General features: G+C 37.2%; 1 protein-coding gene across 6 annotated transcripts; it reads left to right on the top strand.

Moving 5' to 3' along the window:
• Nucleotides 1-1,218: 1,218 nt before the first annotated feature.
• tlcd3ba (TLC domain containing 3Ba) lies at nt 1,219-15,798 on the top strand. Of its 6 annotated transcripts, none has more exons than XM_083566330.1 (8): nt 1,219-1,245; nt 5,503-5,616; nt 7,991-8,151; nt 8,621-8,704; nt 9,573-9,789; nt 11,401-11,496; nt 12,530-12,639; nt 12,891-15,798. In XM_083566330.1, the coding sequence occupies exons 3-8, from the start codon at nt 8,027-8,029 to the stop codon at nt 13,141-13,143; spliced, it is 885 nt and encodes a 294-aa protein (XP_083422456.1). In that variant the 5' UTR covers nt 1,219-1,245; nt 5,503-5,616; nt 7,991-8,026; the 3' UTR covers nt 13,144-15,798. The 6 variants fall into 6 exon arrangements, with proteins under 6 accessions (XP_083422456.1, XP_083422455.1, XP_083422457.1 ...); XM_083566329.1 differs by lacking the exon at nt 1,219-1,245 and adding an exon at nt 4,175-4,428; XM_083566331.1 differs by lacking the exon at nt 1,219-1,245 and adding an exon at nt 4,216-4,428 and having other exon boundaries at nt 7,954-8,151.
• Nucleotides 15,799-17,239: the final 1,441 nt, after the last annotated feature.

The raw sequence follows: 17,239 nt of genomic DNA, 5'->3' as shown, positions 1-17,239 counted from the left end.
TGCCTTGTCATTTGTTTGAAACCCTAAACCATCACCCTGTACTTCCAGGGGTCTACATTTACTATACATTTTTTTTTTTATTATAACTTTATTTATAAACTATTTCTTTGTATATACATATTGATGTATGCTTATGAAATATGTCAGCCAATATAAAATCCACTTGGACCTCATGTGTTCTGTCAGTATATATATATATATATATATATATATATATATATATATATATATATATATATATATATATATATATATATATATAGAGAGAGAGAGAGAGAGAGAGAGAGAGAGAGAGAGAGCATAATGCCCTTCTTTCACAAACTGGGCCGAACAGCAGTTTTCCAACATAATAACGGTCCCAAACACAAACACTGCCTTGCTGAGAAAGCTCAACATGAAGGTGATGGAGTGGCCAAGTATTTCTCCAGACCTGAACCCTATTGAGCACCTGTGAGGGATCCTCAGGAGGAAAGTGGAGGAGCGCAATGTGTCTAACATCCAGCAGCTCCGTGATGTCATTACAGCAGAGTGGAAAAGGATTCCAGCAACAACCTGTGCAACTCTGGTGAATTCCATGTGCATGACGATTAAGGCAGTGCTAAATAACAATGGTGCTTCCACAAAATATTCACACTTTGAACACAGTTTTGACATGTTCACTTTGGGCGTTCTTACATTTGTTGCCAGTTATTTTGATAATAATGGCTGTATGTTGGGTTGTTTTCAGAGGACAGTAAATCTGTACTGCTATACAAGCTGCACATTGACTACTTCTAAAATATATCCATGTTTGATTACTATAGTATTGTCCTACTATAAGTATAAGATCTACTAAAATTGTATATATATAAATGTGTGTGTGGGTGGGTGGGAGTATTCAGAATGTATGAATATAAATATAAGAATAATGTGTCTAATATTTTTGATATGATTTATATAGCAGTGATAAAAAAGTGCATCTGTTCTTTTGAGTAAAATGTTAGGTATCTTTTTTCACCATCACCTGCATGGATGTTACAAATGTCTAACATACACTTACACACCATCATCAGGTCACTTTATTTTGATCTGTAATTGGCTTAACCTCCTTTCAGTCAAATAAATTCTCCTATAGAACAGGGGCAAGCGGGCAGATGGAGCCAATCACTGCTCTCGTACCGGCTCCTACAGCAGAGATTTAAAAGTTAAATGAAGCTCAGAGAGTCATTTAGTGAAGTGGAGAGGTGGAGAGCTGCGTGTGCACGGGTGAGCTTTTAAAAACCTTTTCTTATTATTAAAAAATGTCCTACATGTGCTTAAACAACTTGATAAACCAAAATCAACTAATAATCTATTCAAGTGCACAACTGATAAGAGGATATATACAGAGACATAAATATTAAAATAGATCTTCGAATAATACATTTTATTATATTTAAACATGAATACATTTACAGTTTCTCAGATTTCTCAGATGCTTTGGAACATTTATCAAATCTATACATCAAATATGCAGTCAAATACATCAATCTGTGCAGATTCATATAAAAATGAATATATACCATACAGAAGAAATTCAGCCTCGTGCATTTTTAATCATTGTATTCCAAACCGTAGGTTATATCAGAAAAAACTAATACTGTGCTTACTGACAATGTGACTGAACATCTTGTTTGTAAACAATAACAAAAGGACTTCTGATGGCAATGATTTGTTATTGACACAAATACTTACTTGTGAGGTATGAACTAAGAATTTTGAGATAAGTACAGGCTTTTGCAAGAAATTAAATGTGTTGTGCTGTTTGTACAAATTGTTTTGAGAATGCAATTACTGGTGTGCAAATGTTAAGGATAATTCGAGAAATGCTCCAAAAAACTGTAAAAACAAGTACACACACTTTGTATCTTTCACCACTTCTGACTGTTACATTTCTTGACTGTAACATTTGCAGGACTGGGAGTTATGTTAGTAAATTGGTGATTATTGTTCCATTTGATAAACACAGATAACATCACTGCATATTTTTCACTTAAAATCTATATGCTGTAAAACACAAATGGATTTTGCATAGCCAGGAGCGACAACGCCTTTCTCCTAACCTTCTATATTAAGGTGTCTACGTAGTATATAACCTATTTGACTTTGTATTTAACAGTCAAATGTGGCTCAATGCTCTTTACTCTCTGCTCACATTATGTTTTCTGGATTCTGGACTCTCAAAGGTGCAAGAAGAAGAAAAATACTGTTTACTGGTGGTACAAGGTTACATGCATCATAAGGTTTATATTTAAAGTCTGATAATTATACATAAACATGTATGTAATTGTATGTATGTATAAAGTACAAAACATTTGGTACAAAAACACAGAGTTAAACTATTTGTAAAACCACGATACTCAAATACTTTGTAAAAAATCGAATATTATCAGCATTCTCATAATAGTGTATTGTATTTCAATTCCAGGTTTTCTCAGTTGCTTTGGAGCGTTTCTCAGATCAGAAATGAAATTCTCTAAACTACTTGTTTAAACTGCACATCTTGGAGTCACTTGTGCACATCATCAAAGCATTTCTTGTGGCTTTGATCGAATTGCGAATGCTTTTGTACATTAATTGATTGTGTACAACAGTCTGCTGTTTTCAAATTATCAGTTGTTAAAGCAGCAGTGAAGGAAAAAAAATTAATGTACCAAAGCATTCGCAATTTGTTCAAAGCAATGAGAAACGTGAGGAGGTTGAAATTTATCTATGATCTGAGAAATATTCCAAAGCAGCTGTAAACATTAGCAACTAAGAGTTAATAATTAGTGTTTATTACTAAGATGATAAAATAGAAATATTGTCAAACGTTTGTGGACACCTGGTTATAAGAATGGTATATGCTTTTTAAGCATCGCTTTCCACATTTAGTCCCAATTTGCTCTTGTATGTACCTTCACCGTTCTGGGTAGATGTTCCACTAGATTTTGGATTGTGCTTGTGGACATTTGTGCTCATTCAGACACAAGGCTGTTAGTAAATTCAGGTACTGATGTAGGTGAGGTGAGGAGGTCTGGGGTGCAGTCAGTGTTCCAATTCATTCCAAAGGTGTTCAATAGGGTTGAGGTCAGAGATCTGTAGAAGGAGATTGTTTACTCCAACCCATGCAAAGCATATCTACATGGAGTTTGCTTTAAGCACAGGGGTATAGTCATGCTGGAACCGGTTTGAGTCATCCTGTACAATTGTGTGCCTTCAGCTTTGCAATAATAGTTTTGGGAAAAAACACATATGACTGGGAAAGTGTCCCAATAGGTTTATATTTATTTATCTTTTATTCTTAAAATCTGAATTTTCGATCCGCATCAAAATGCCAAAATTTCACGAGCAACGTCAAGCAGGTGTGTAGTTGTAAAATCATTTAAAAACCTAATCGGAATCAGTTATTTATTTAATTAATTATAAGTGTATGAGAGTTATAGTAATTAAAACATTGGTTTGTATTTGTCATTGTGATTTTTTAAATCAGACAGACAGACAGACAGACAGACAGACAGACAGACAGACAGACAGACAGACAGACAGACAGACAGATAGATAGATAGATAGATAGATAGATAGATAGATAGATAGATAGATAGATAGATAGATAGATAGATAGATAGATAGATAAGTAGGCAGGCAGGCATATACAGTAGATAGATAGATAGATAGATAGATAGATAGATAGATAGATAGATAGATAGATAGATAGATAGATAGATAGATAGATAGATAGATAGATAGATAGATAGATAGATAGATAGATAGATAGATAGATAGATAGATAGATAAGTGACTTATGTAATGAAATGTTATGTTTTATTTTCATTCATGCATGGAATAAGTGTTGGTTCATGGTGCAGGTGCTTGTTATGAGGCTCTTTTGTATATTTATTACATTCACCTGTAACACAAGCGCTGAATTCTTGCTAATAATAATAACCTTATGTTCGTGCTAAAGCCTTTAAATAATGTTAGTGTTAGTTAAGGGGAAATTTCCTCTAAAGCATGACCAACTTTGCCTACATGCCAGTGTGTCCACTGACTTAAGCAGCTTGTTAGCTATAATGCTATTAATGTTCATGTTCATGGCCTAATCCAGCATTGATGAACTCTGTGGGCTGTGATTAGGATGTGATGATAAGATGTGATAGGATGGTGACAGGATGCGTGGCTGTTAGCTGCAACAACCACCGGTTTAGTTGTAATTGCGGGCAAATGAGAGTGCTCCTTATTAACATGAATCAGGAGTCAGTGTTGTTATGGAGGATAAACGTGAGGAGGCGGATGATTGTGAGAGCCGCCTATGGCAGCCAGCGTTCCTTCTCTCTCTTTCGCTCTATGTGATGCTGGACGCGGTTGTGTCCTAAACGCTCCAGCGCTCCCTGCGCAGGCGCCCTACATCACCGTGAAGTGTCCTAGGAAGTGAGTAGTGCTCTCGCCGTTACTGTTTCTGGGGGACGTTTGGGAGGCGGCCATGGCGTGTCACGTTGTCTCAGCTCGGTCCTCGGCTTGTAAATTGTGATCGTTTTTTTTTTTTCAATTTTGGATTTGTTTGATAATAAGCGAAGCCGCTCGGATCGTCAATCTCGGTTTAGACCCGGTTTAGTTCGCCTGCACTTTGACCAGGTTTGTGCGTGTGCACCGGCTCCAGGTGTAAAAAAAAAAAAAAAAAAAAAAATCCGTCTTTGCTTCAATGTGATCGCTTTGGTATAGAGACTTATATTCCAGAAAATACTTAGAATTGCACGTATATTTTAAATTTATTCTGTGAGTGTGTGTGTGTGTGTTGTGTGTGTTGTGCCAGCTGGTTTGCTTTAATACCTCGGACAAAAGATCCCGACTGAATGCTGTGACAAGGCGCGCGGCCCTGAAATCATCCAAAACTGGTGATCCATTTTCAGGATCTCCATTAGGATCCTATTTGGATTAGAATAATTTATTTCCTAAAAGAAACTAGGGCTTATGGGTTTGAAGGGCAACGTGTGAAACGTGTTAAAGGTGTGTGCGCGTGCGCGTGTGCGCGCGTCTTGCCATCGCTTTGCCGCACGCGCTGCCGGACTGATGATGGAGATGCAGTACCATGGAAACAATAGGAAGCACTGCGCTACTAGCGTGCTAATCACCACAATCACGCTGTGGGACACGGATAAACCCGGATTAGATTTAAATACAGGAGTGTGTGATAGGATGTATGGTGTTTAAAAAAAAAAAATTCTGCATATCATTAGAACCCGATTATAATATTCCAATTTGCTTTACAATGGTTTTTTTGTCATGTGGTCCAAGAAGTGATGAGTAAGGAAGACAGCAGAACCTGAGGCTCAGCTATGGTTCAGCTGATGGTTTCATTCAAAATTGTTCCCATGTCGATTATTATAGCTATAGGGTCTATTTTGTTATGATGCAGATGATTTGGTGATTAAAAAATGGCCTGCTGGATGAAGTTCTGGTGTGTGTGTGTGTGTGTGTGTGTGTGTGTGTGTGTGTGTGTATCAGGAATTAATGAAGCTGTCCCATCTGCGGCTGCAATGCAGAAACAAACACCATGGTTTTCCCCCGTCTACGCGTCACATCACTGCTGATTTCTTCGGGACGTTCCTGCCAGCTTTAGTGCGTAAACATTTCCTTTTTCACCTTCACGTTGTATTTGGATCAGTTGTATTGTAGAAAATGAGGGTCCTGTTGTGCTGCTGTTCTGCTGTGCTTCACTCTGCTCTCCTGCAGTGTCTAAAGGCCTCTGTTTGTGTTTGGTGCTGCTGTAGAAGGAGAACAATCCACTGCCTTATATCCATCCCACCCATCAGTGTACCACCATGTGCCTTCCTCCATTTCTCATCTACTCGTCTACTTCTTTCTTCCCTTCTGCCCTCTTTTTATCCTTTCTTTCTTTCTTTCTTTCTTTCTTTCTTTCTTTCTTTCTTTCTTTCTTTCCTTCTTTCTTTCTTTCTTTCTTTCTTTCTTTCTTTCTTTCTTTCTTTCTTTCTTTCTTCTATTGTTTATTTATTCTATTCTTTCTTCTATCCTTTCTGCATTTCTTTTTTTTTTTTGCATTTCTCTCCGCATTTAATTTACTCTTAAGTGGGAAGTCTGAAGTCATTTCTGAGTTCGGTGCATTTGAGTTACAAAGTGGGGAAAATATGGACGCTTTCATGAAAACTTTAGTGATCATTCTTTTCCAATGTATTTGATTTCTTGTAACAGTGAACTGCACGGTGAGTGTTATTTTATGAGTCGAATTATCTTGAGTTTTCTGAATTCATACTTTCTCCTGCTTTACTTCATTTCTTCCTTTCTTTCTTCCCTTCTTTCTTATTTGCTTTCCTGTTTAACTCATAAAACACGTCTAAACTCATAAGTGTGAAATCTGAACTGTTAATTATATATATATATATTTATTGGAATAGGAATAAATGAATGCTGTCATTTCCCGTGGGCTCACCACCTGCAGGAGGGACCGTAAGGGACGGTGCTATGAGCATTGGGCAGCAGTCGGAGGTGGGGGCCTGCTTAGACTGCTGCCCCCGCGACCCGAATTACGGATAAGCGGGAGAAAATGAATGAATGAATGAATGAATGCTGTCATGAAAGCTGATCCTTCCTTCCTTCATTTATTCCTTCCTTCCTTCCTTCATTCCTTCCTTCCTTCCTTAATTTCTTCCCTTCCTTCCTTCCTTCCTTCCTTCCCTTCTTTCCTTCCTTCCTTCCTTTCCTTCCTTCCATTCCTTTCATTTTTTCCTATCATTCTTTTTTCTTTCTTTCTTTCTTTCTTTCTTTCTTTCTTTCTTTCTTTCTTTCTTTCTTTCTTTCTTTCTTTCTTTCTTTCTTTCTTTCCGTCCGTCCGTCCGTCCGTCCGTCCGTCCGTCCGTCCGTCCTTCCTTCCTTCCTTCCTTCCTTCCTTCCTTCCTTCCTTCCTTCCTTCCTTCCTTCCTTCTTTCCTTCCTAACTTCTAACTATAATTAAACCACTAAGTTCAGAAAGGGTAAACCTGAGCTCTTGTTTTATAATTTTTGGGTTGCAAGCTTCCTTACTTTTATTTTTCCACTATTTTATTTCCTTACTTAATTTCTTGTATTATTTGTCTTAACTCAGACCTACATATTTTTTAAACACTTTTACAAAAGCTTTTAATGATCTTTCAAATTTCAAGAATAATATGTTATGGTGTATTTATTTGAAGTAGCAAGCTGTATGATTGGTGCTGATTTTAACTCACAGATTGGAAATTTAAAATGCTTTCTTTCTATCTTTCTCTCTCTTCCACCATGCATCTGACACCCCCCTCCCTAAATCCATGCGGTAATCTTACAAAATCTCCAGCAGTCTAATCCTTTCCGAGTCTATTTCGGTAACCCTCCCTACCGAACGAGGATTAAACCAGGGTTTCCCAACATAGGCTGTCCATATTCAGAGGCCACTGTAGATTTCTGTTTTTACAAAACCTTCTCATTGACTGGTGGGCGCTCCTGGTGTGCTGGACTCTAAACATGCATGACATTACATGCCTGAGCTAAAAAAAAAAAAAAAGGACTTAAAGCACTTTTTTTTGCCAATAATTTTATACAAAGATGGTTTTAATATTTGTATAATGATTTTTCTTTATTTAATTATTTTGCCTCATGCAATTGATTGTCATCTCTCTGGAAAAAAAAATTGTTGAGTTGTACATCGTTTCTTTATGCCGTTTACAAAATATAATTAAACCACAAAATGTTTCAGGGAGGTGGCGGTTTTGTAAACCATGTAACGGGACTTGTGACCTGGTAACTACATAAAAAATTGAAGGAAGAATATGTCTAAATATTCTTCACACACATTGTTCACAACCACATTATTTGAATGTCATTGCGTTAAGTGATCTCCATTTCTTTTCACGGTATAACATTTATTTCCATATACAAAAAGACTTGGATGTAAATCAGCTCTGGTTGTCACTTTTGTGTTTTCTAGGGTCTAGTTTCTTAAAGTCTGTCATTCCGCTTCTTAGAGATAGAAAGAGAAGCAGAGAAGTATTGCAAGGACCATGCTCAGCATCCTAGCCGCCGGCTCCATATTCTTCCCAGGCCTCTTCCTGCTGTCTAAGCGATGTCTGAAACAAGTGCCGGGGCTGAAGTGGAGCGAGGCCGATGCCGTCATCGTCTCCGCAAGGTACTTTTCGAATATAACCATACATGCATGATGCAGACGGTGATTATGAGCTAGTATGTTGTGATGGTGTTGTGTGTAGTCTATGTCAATCTCGAGAAGGTGGATATATTCATTAAAGATGCTGTATAACATAAAAAAAAGTTTGCATAGTGGTATTTTATCGAAGGCATCTGAAATCGAACCCAGACGTTTTAACTGCAGTTCCTGCTGATGTTGTACACAATTTGAATGTAATAATTTTTTTGTTCATCTTCCATTAAAACTCTTTCCATTTTTGTTCTGTCATTATGCACAATACATAATTACATAAATGTTTGTTGGAAAGAGGGGCATTTAATAGTCAACATTAACAGATCACACTGTCACGTATTTTGTAATAGGAAAGCCCATCATGTCGTGTTCCATACGTCATCATTTCTCTCGGCAAAAAAGTTTGGAAATTTTTGATTGTCCTCCTGCATTTCTACAGGCTGGTGTCCTCCATTCAAGCTGTCCTGGCTTCCTTGGCTGGGTTCATCATTGCATCATCTTGTGAAGACATCATTGAGGACCAGTAGGTGTTTAATTGAACGTAATGTTTTGTGTGGTGTTTTGAGTTTTATTCAGAATTTCTGCACAGGTATTTTGTATTAATTGTATTACCAGTATAACACTGCAGTGCAATGTGTTTCTGGAATCAGTGAAGGCTGTTGTATATGTCATTTTTGGTTGTTAATTGTTTGTTTGTTGTTTTATTGCCCTCCTGATGGATTTCTTTTCCCAATACAGAGACCTACAGAGCACAGAGCAATTATATGCATCTAAGTGTAAAAGTTGTGCAAAATGAGCTTTTCTAAGAATGTGCCTTCAGCTCACCTTGTGTCCCTCTAATCAAAATAGGCTCTCAACCTAATTAGTTTTTCTCTGTAAATCCACTGTGGCATTCTAATGGCCACGGCGATCTGATGAAGCAGATCTGTCTGAGACTTCGATGCTGCAGTGCATTTCACTTTGTGGACCTCGATTTATTTCTCAGCTGCAAGACGTACTCGTGCGTAGGTGGGTTAGGAAGATCGGACTCGAAAGGCAAAGTGGACAAGAGAAAGAGGATAGGAACGCAGAACATTCTGGATTTGGATTTTGATAGTCAAATTAGAGGAAAATTGGGAGCAGTGGGTAGTTTGAATAGCGCCATGGCCCCTCCTTTCATGCACTGCATTATGCAGGTCATGTTTGGACAGGTGTGCAGTCCTAAAGTAGAATCCACACTGCAGCTCTAAGTGGCATTTAATGTCAAGCATTGGAATAATAGCCTTTTGCAGCGGTTATTCAAGCCTCAACAATGCATTGAACTGCGTGCCATGGCTATTTATCGCCTTCACACACACCACACACACACACACACACTCCTTTTTTTTCTTGTTTGTATTCTTTGTCTGCAGGCACTGGCTCACAAGCACCTACATCCTGTTTGCGGTCCCTTATTTTATCTATGACATCTACGCCATGTTCCTGTGCTACTGGTACAAGATTCAAGTCAAAGGTCACGAGGAGGATGCACCAAAAAAGAGCGCGGCCATTCCGAGTTACCTGTGGCGAGAGTTCCTCATGGTGCTTCATCATGTTGTCATGGTTACTGTCTGCTTTCCTGTGTCTGTGGTGAGTCGGAAAGAGGATCGTTCATATCCGAGGGTGGTATAGGTTGATGGAAGAGTGTTAACATGGAGGATTTTCCGCATGTTGACCTAAAAATAGATGTTTTATGGTGGTCAGTTTACACATGATGTGCACAGAACAAAACATAACAAAAAATATGTCAATAATTGCGAGAGTAATAATAATAAGCAAATAAATCAGTCAATCCAGTGCTCTTTTCCCGGTGAGTTATTTCTATTCGAAAGCAAATAGTGAGAGACCCCGTTTAGCACGAGCCATTCAACACTTCATGTCCGTGATGCAGTGGTTGTCTAAATTTAGCCTACATAAACATTTTTACTGCAGCTTTCATATTGTGTTTGCAGACATGCCTGTTTTCCAGGCCATGTATGCCTACTCCTGACATCCTGCTTTCAAAAGTTGTGCTCCTGATTTAAATATGATTAGCTGATCGTCCAATGAAGACCCTAGGGAAAAGCGAGAGGCGTTTAGTATAAGGCAGTTCGGTTCCATTCTTTTTGCGTCCAGCTGTTCACTAAGATTGATTGAGGTGGATAAAAAATGTGGTGTATAAGAATAATATCAGGATAAGCACCAGAAGCAGTATTCAACCTAATACATGGATATTTCCTGGGGTTTTTTTTTTTTTTTGGTCATGGTTAAATTCATCACTCTACACCAGATTCCATAGCTGCTTAAGCATTAAAATGAAATGTCAGATGTTACCCTTTTAATGAAGTATGCACATTGTTTGTGGTGTTGTGATCAGCAAAGTTCTGACCTCCAAACACCCAGCACAGATTTTTATGAGGTATATCTTACACAATTACAATTACACTTAAGTGTCATTAGTTAATAAAATAAGTGCGGCAGAGATCAAGAAAATCAACCCTAATGAGTTAAACTCTACAAAGAGCACCTAAAACGCATTTATGGCAAAGGACACATTAGAGATGCCATTTTCTGAATGAACAACCCATTGACAATTGTGTTGTTTTCATGCTGAATAAGAAAATAGGTGCAGAAGCATATGGCCATGTCCTCTAAATGTAGGTCAAGCTCAAGTAAGAACTACTTAAATACTGTAGGTCTATGATGCAGATTAGTACATTTATCACTACCTCAGGAAACAGCTCATATCATATCAACGTTCGCAATCTCTGAAAGGAAGCTCCCCAATAGAATAGATAACAGTGTCAGAATGTTTTCATTCCCCAGATCATGTGTTTATTATTAAACTGTAGTACTTGTTTCTGTGTACATCAGTGTTAATGATTGTGTGGCTTGAAAACACCAGCTTTTGTTTTAATAGATCAAACTAGATGATAATTGCATTTCAAAAGACTGCTGATTTCGTCCTGTGGACTGAAACTCAGAGTTTGTAATTTGGAGGGATGGAGCCATTGGAGGAAACAAGGCATGGTCATGATCACTCTGAATTTCCTGCTGTTCTTGTATTTAAACATTATCAAAACACAAAAAAATATATATCTTCGCTACTTGTGCCTAATAGTATTTATTAATTAAATGCACACTATTCTTACAAATAGGTTTTTAAATTGGGAAGTGGAGAAGCGAATGAATAATATGGTGAACATATTTTTGTTCTTTCAGTTCTGGCGGCAAGGAAAGGGGGATTATTTCCAAGGTGTCATGTTCTTAGCTGAACTCAGCACACCATCTGTTTGTCTGGGGAAAATACTCATTCAGGTACTTTCTCAATCTACATTTTCGAACACTATTCTATCCAGTATTCATATAAATGTCTGGTTTATCCATTACCCGCTCATCAACCCATCCCCATTTTCCCCATCAACTCATCTACTCCGTATCACTTTATCTATGAACCCATCTACCCAATAATATTTTTTTCCATCCCACCTTCATCTGCCTTGCACTATTTTGTCCATTCTACTATTTCTCTAACCAACACCTCTTTATTCTTCTACCTCAACGTATTTTCTCCATTACACACAAACTTGTGTAACAAATTGTCTATTACCTATTTTTCTACCTATTTATTTACCCAATAAACATTCATCAAACGCTAATTTATGTCAGCTCATTTATCTGCATCACACATCCATTTAACCAATAACTTGTACAGGATCTAATCATATACCCAACACCTCTTTCTTTACAGTATATTATACATTTACCCAGTATTACTTTATCCGCCACTTCTTTACCAAAAAATACCACTTTGCCCAATAACTATTCATCTACCAAAGACCAATATTTCCATCACACAATCATCTACCTAACACTAATTTATTCACCACACAGTCATTTACCCCACACCACTTTATTCACCACACAGTCATTTACCCCACACCACTTTATTCACCACACAGTCATTTACTTCACACCACTTTAGCCATCACACATTTATTTCTCCAACACTACTTTATTCATCCAATGCCAATTTCTCCCTCACACATTCATCTACCCAAAATCATTTTCTCAATCTGCCATTCTTCTATGATTGTCTTACTTGTTCATTTACTTTTTCCATATAATGACTTCCATAAACAATCCATAAACCAATTCATTCAAATGCATGTGTTCATATAATCTTTATTTTTCTTTGTGAGCACCCATATGAGCATTGCCATTGCCCTCACTCTCAGGAAAACACAGTAATTTATTTCATACTGTTGGGATATTCTTCTTTCAAACACTTCGTACTCACTCCTGTCTCTTCCTTCCTCCTGCCTTCTCTGTCTTCCTTCTCATGCTTCAGTACAAGCAGCAGCACACGCTTCTTCATAAAGTTAATGGAGCACTCATGCTGATCACTTTCTTCATTTGTCGAGTTCTTCTCTTCCCCTACCTCTACTACGCCTATGGCAGGTATGTTCTCTCTCATACACGTCTTTTTAGCATCAAAAAGTTTTTTGGGTCTTGATGTTTCGGTTTGTTTACCAAACAAACGTACGTGTCGCAGATTGTCATAAGGAGCTTTTCTTTAGTGTTCTGCAATCGTTGTTTGGTGTTTGGTCTTATGTTTTTACAATGACCCAGTACACTCATGCAAATTTGTGTGTCTGTGTGTGTGTGTGTGTGTGTGTGTGTGTGTGTGTGTGTGTGTGTGTGTGTGGTAGGTACGCCGATATCCCCCTGTACAAGGTGCCGCTGTCTATTCCGTGGCAGTATAACATGGGTGCAGCTCTGCTCATGGCACCACAGGTGTACTGGTTCTGTCTGATCTGCAGGGGAGCCTTTCGCCTCTTCACCCGGGCTTCTCGTCATCATCGTCCCCCAGTCAGAAGGGTCTCTGAGCCAAAAAACCCCAACATGCAGCCTGCCAATGGCTACAGCCCCCGTGACATGGAACGAAAGCCGAACATGCACTGAGAGACACAGAGGGGCTGGATGGTGCAAAGGCTGTTTTTAGGCCTCAGATATAACGTGAAAACCTGAGGTTAAATTCTAATATATTACAAATAGTAAATGTCCTACTGCTCTATTAGGTGGGGAGGATAGAAGCCAAGGGCAGAGGAATCAGAGGGAGAAGAAGACACAGGGTCTGAAGACGATCATCTCCATTCTCCCTTTGAGGAATTGCAAAAGCATGCTAATAAAGCCTGTTTCCTACTCTTGATGTAAAACCTCCTGATGCGGACAGATGCTCGGATTGTATTCTTCATCCCAGTTATACTCTTTGACTGAATTTCAAACCGTTGGGGGGTGGGGGTGGGAAGGGGTATGTTATATAATGTACACAAGCACTTATCATTTGTACATGACCATTATCATACTAGTTGCAGAAACTACAGGTGGAAAGCTGTGGGCATGTTTGCATTCCAAACTGCTGAAGCGCCATTAACAGAAAGCGTGATCGATGCAGAGAGGATTCCGGTCTCTTTCGTTTCTCCTTCCTATCCAACTCTCTCTGTCAGTTCAGTTTAATATTTCATAGAAGGAAAAGGGAACAGCTTTTCTGTCAGGGTGTACATAGCAAAGGTCTAGCGCCAGTTAGTTTAGTTTTTATTATTTATAATTAATTAATTTTTATTTATGTTGAATGTTTTCATTTGAACAATTATTCCTCACAATATATTTATTTGTATTATTTATTTTACAGCTGTCTTTAAGGTGACTTAGAAGTTAAAAGAAAAAGGAAGGAAAAAAGAAAAAAAAGGCATTTCTGTAGTTTCTCCACAGATTTTACACCCCGAGCCTTTCCTCTAAATCACCCTGGGGAACTATAGGGGTTTTCTGAAATGTCTGCTCCATTGCACCTGTTCTTTTATGAAGCCCCTGTGACTTTTTTTAGTAATCACAACCTACATATTGAGCTTAAAATAACTCAGCAGGGCTTTGGTGTTGAACTGTGGAGGACTGTTGACACACTGCCCTTAAACTTCTGCTTGGGTCTGTGCTTTGCTTTTCTCACCATAATATTGATTATGACCAAAAGAGTAAATTATGGGAGACATGCAGCATGTACGTTACATTATTTGGGTGCTTCAGGAAAAGAAATGAACTTGTGATGGGTGCTGGGCAGGTCTCTGCATCACTGAGCTGCTAGCAGGAAAAACACTGCGCTGCAAAGAAGGAGACGACTTTGCACGTTTACTGGATCAAAGGTTGTTAAAGGAATACTTCTGCTTTTTTCAACCAAATCAATGTTCATAGTATCTGTAGCATAGGTTTTCTGGTGATTAAATGTTTCTCTGTAGTACTAAGAAAAGAATGGACAAAAGCGTATCTATTTGAATAATTCAGCGACTAAAGAAACGAATGTGGTATGCAGATATGCTACAGATGCAATGGATGGAGATTAGCTTGAAAAACCACAGAAGTATTACTTTGTATCTGAACTACTGTTATGTTGTTTTTTTTTCTTTTATTATATCATTTTACTTATTTATTCCCAGTTCTGAATTTTATCTATGTAGCTAAAATGCATTTGTTTAGTGGACTGCATATACAGGTGATAAATTAAAGTAAAAAGCTATAGTTTCAGTAGGATATTGATTCTTGATTGCTTGAGATTGATTCAAGTCTCCGCAACTCTAACTTGTATAATATTTACAGTAGGTGTGCAGCTGGCTTAAGACCAGTCAGAACAGGTTTGCGTTGATTTGCAAAAAAGCGTCCTTCTAAAGTGCCCAAACTTTTTCCAATGAAGAGCCAAAAATTGAGGGCTGTAGGCTAAAAATACAATTTTGAATTATACACCAAATATTACATTAAAATGAAAGTTGCCATGGTTCCTTTCATTGTAATGTATTAATGTATATTAACTAATCAGTTATATGTCCAAAGTTCAAGTTCACAAAAACTTTTAGTACCATAAGAAACGATTTATGAACAAGAGAGTAATGAGAGACAAAAAAAAAGCTGGCCCTTATATTTTAAAGGTTTTTCCAAATATCTTTTTCTCATATATGACATGGTGGGCCAATCAAAGGTCACCAAAGTTGGTTTGTGGGCTCTAGTTTGGGCATCGCTGCTAAAAGAGGACAATGCATAATCGAGTAATTGACTTTTCCTTCAATTTGTGACCTGTATGCACATGACCAGCATTGCTATATTAGAAAGGGTATCAAAAAACACTGTGTAGATCCCTTTAATAGAACAGGTTTTCCAATGTAGAGCTAGAACTTCCAGGCTAAACTCTGTTATGTTGAATACTGTCTGATGGCAAAATGACAAGGGACCCGCTGTAGGGAAAAAAAAGAAAGAGAGTGTCAAGCAGACTGGGGATGGTCATGTTTAAATAAGTTGCATTTATTTTATTTATGATTTATTTATTTTAGAAATGTGTTATTTATTTGGGAAAGACTGAATGTACATATGAATACATCTAAATGTTCTGTTGAGTGGACATCTGTGGCTTCCTGGCTGAAGGCTCTCCTGTACTTGTCCTCTCGGCTACAATATACTCTACTGTCTTCTGCTGTACTCTAGCACCATGTGTGAGACCTCTTTTTATTGGCGCTATTTATGTGTCTGTTATCCAGTATGCACTGAAATTAAAAACAGCATGGCAATCTTGATGTACACAACAGCATTATTAGAGCATACTGTTAGTACTTGGTAACACAAGAAAATTTGTTTTCTTATGGAAAATCTGCAAATGGTGACGCATATGGGCTAGTTTTCAGGGCAATTACGATATAAATGTATAAAAGAAAATGGAAAATTATGCTAATTGCACTGACATGAGATTAAATTAAGCCATGCCATGCCTCAATTTAATCTCATTAGGGCTTTCAATGATGAGTTTTATGTTTAAGGCTTTACACCTTCTTCTGCTCTGGTGAACTAAACTCACTTTTTTAATTTCTCTGTAGACCAGAACTTAAGACCTCAGTGTGAATAGATACTTCTGAGTAATTGTTTCCTAATGAGATAAATCTTAGAAATTAATCAACTCTGGTGCACCTAAATCGGTATTATAGGAATGCCCATCTGTCTGCAATGATATCTGTGAAATACTGCCTCCTGGTGGTTAAGGCTCATAGAGCCTGCCTACCTGAACTCACTAATAGTGTGGAGTTTCAATCAGTTGTCACAAACTTGAAGGAGCTGATGTTAAATGATTACATTTATGTGTATAGCAAATAGATTAGAAAAACAATAAATAATACACTATACAAGTGTTTTATTTATTTATTTATTTATTTATTTATTTATTTTTTTTTTTTTTTAGGAAAAACCTATATGTGTGACCAGCAATGCAGTATGACAGCAGCACAATGTATAAACTTATGTAGATAAAGGTCAAGAGCTTCAGTTAATGTTCATATCAAACAGACTGGGGTGATTTTGGCATGGCTGCTGGTGCCAGACAGACTGGCTCAAATTGAAGGTGATGTTTGATGAAAGCATTAACTGTAACTCGACCTTTTTCTGCAGTTTTATTAATTTCACTGCTGCCTCATGATTGGCTAATGAGCAGAGATGGTATTTTAATGCAATAGTCTAATTTATGCAGAGGATGTAAATTTTTCTTTACACGTTTTATAGCTCTAATATTTTCATTATAATAATGGAAATGAAACAAAACATCTATATATATATATATATATATATATATATATATATATATATATATATATATATATATATATATATATATATATATATAATTAAATAGTATATACTATAATTAAGAATAATTATAAATAATAATACTAATATATAATTTAATACAATTTAAAACTTGATAAAAAAAGAAGGGCATAAATGAAGCAAGATAAAAAAAATAAATATCAACCAATCACGTGTGTGTGACAGCAGATTAAATTTTTGGTGTGTGACGTGATTTGGTGTTTAACCTGATATTTTGTAATGTTAATATTATTCTAAATAATTAACCAGTCAAAAGGTTTTTAAACCTTCAACTAAAGTGTCCAAAACGAGAAACTTTGTTCAAATAATAGCTCAATGTATTAAATATTAATGTATACAAATTACATTTTCATTAAGTACTTAAAAC

This window comes from Silurus aristotelis (assembly GCF_946808225.1).
Source record: "Silurus aristotelis genome assembly, chromosome: 17".
Classification (NCBI taxonomy): domain Eukaryota; kingdom Metazoa; phylum Chordata; class Actinopteri; order Siluriformes; family Siluridae; genus Silurus; species Silurus aristotelis.
The sequence above is the reverse complement of the archived record's forward strand: the minus strand, read 5'-3'. Positions and strand labels throughout refer to the sequence as shown.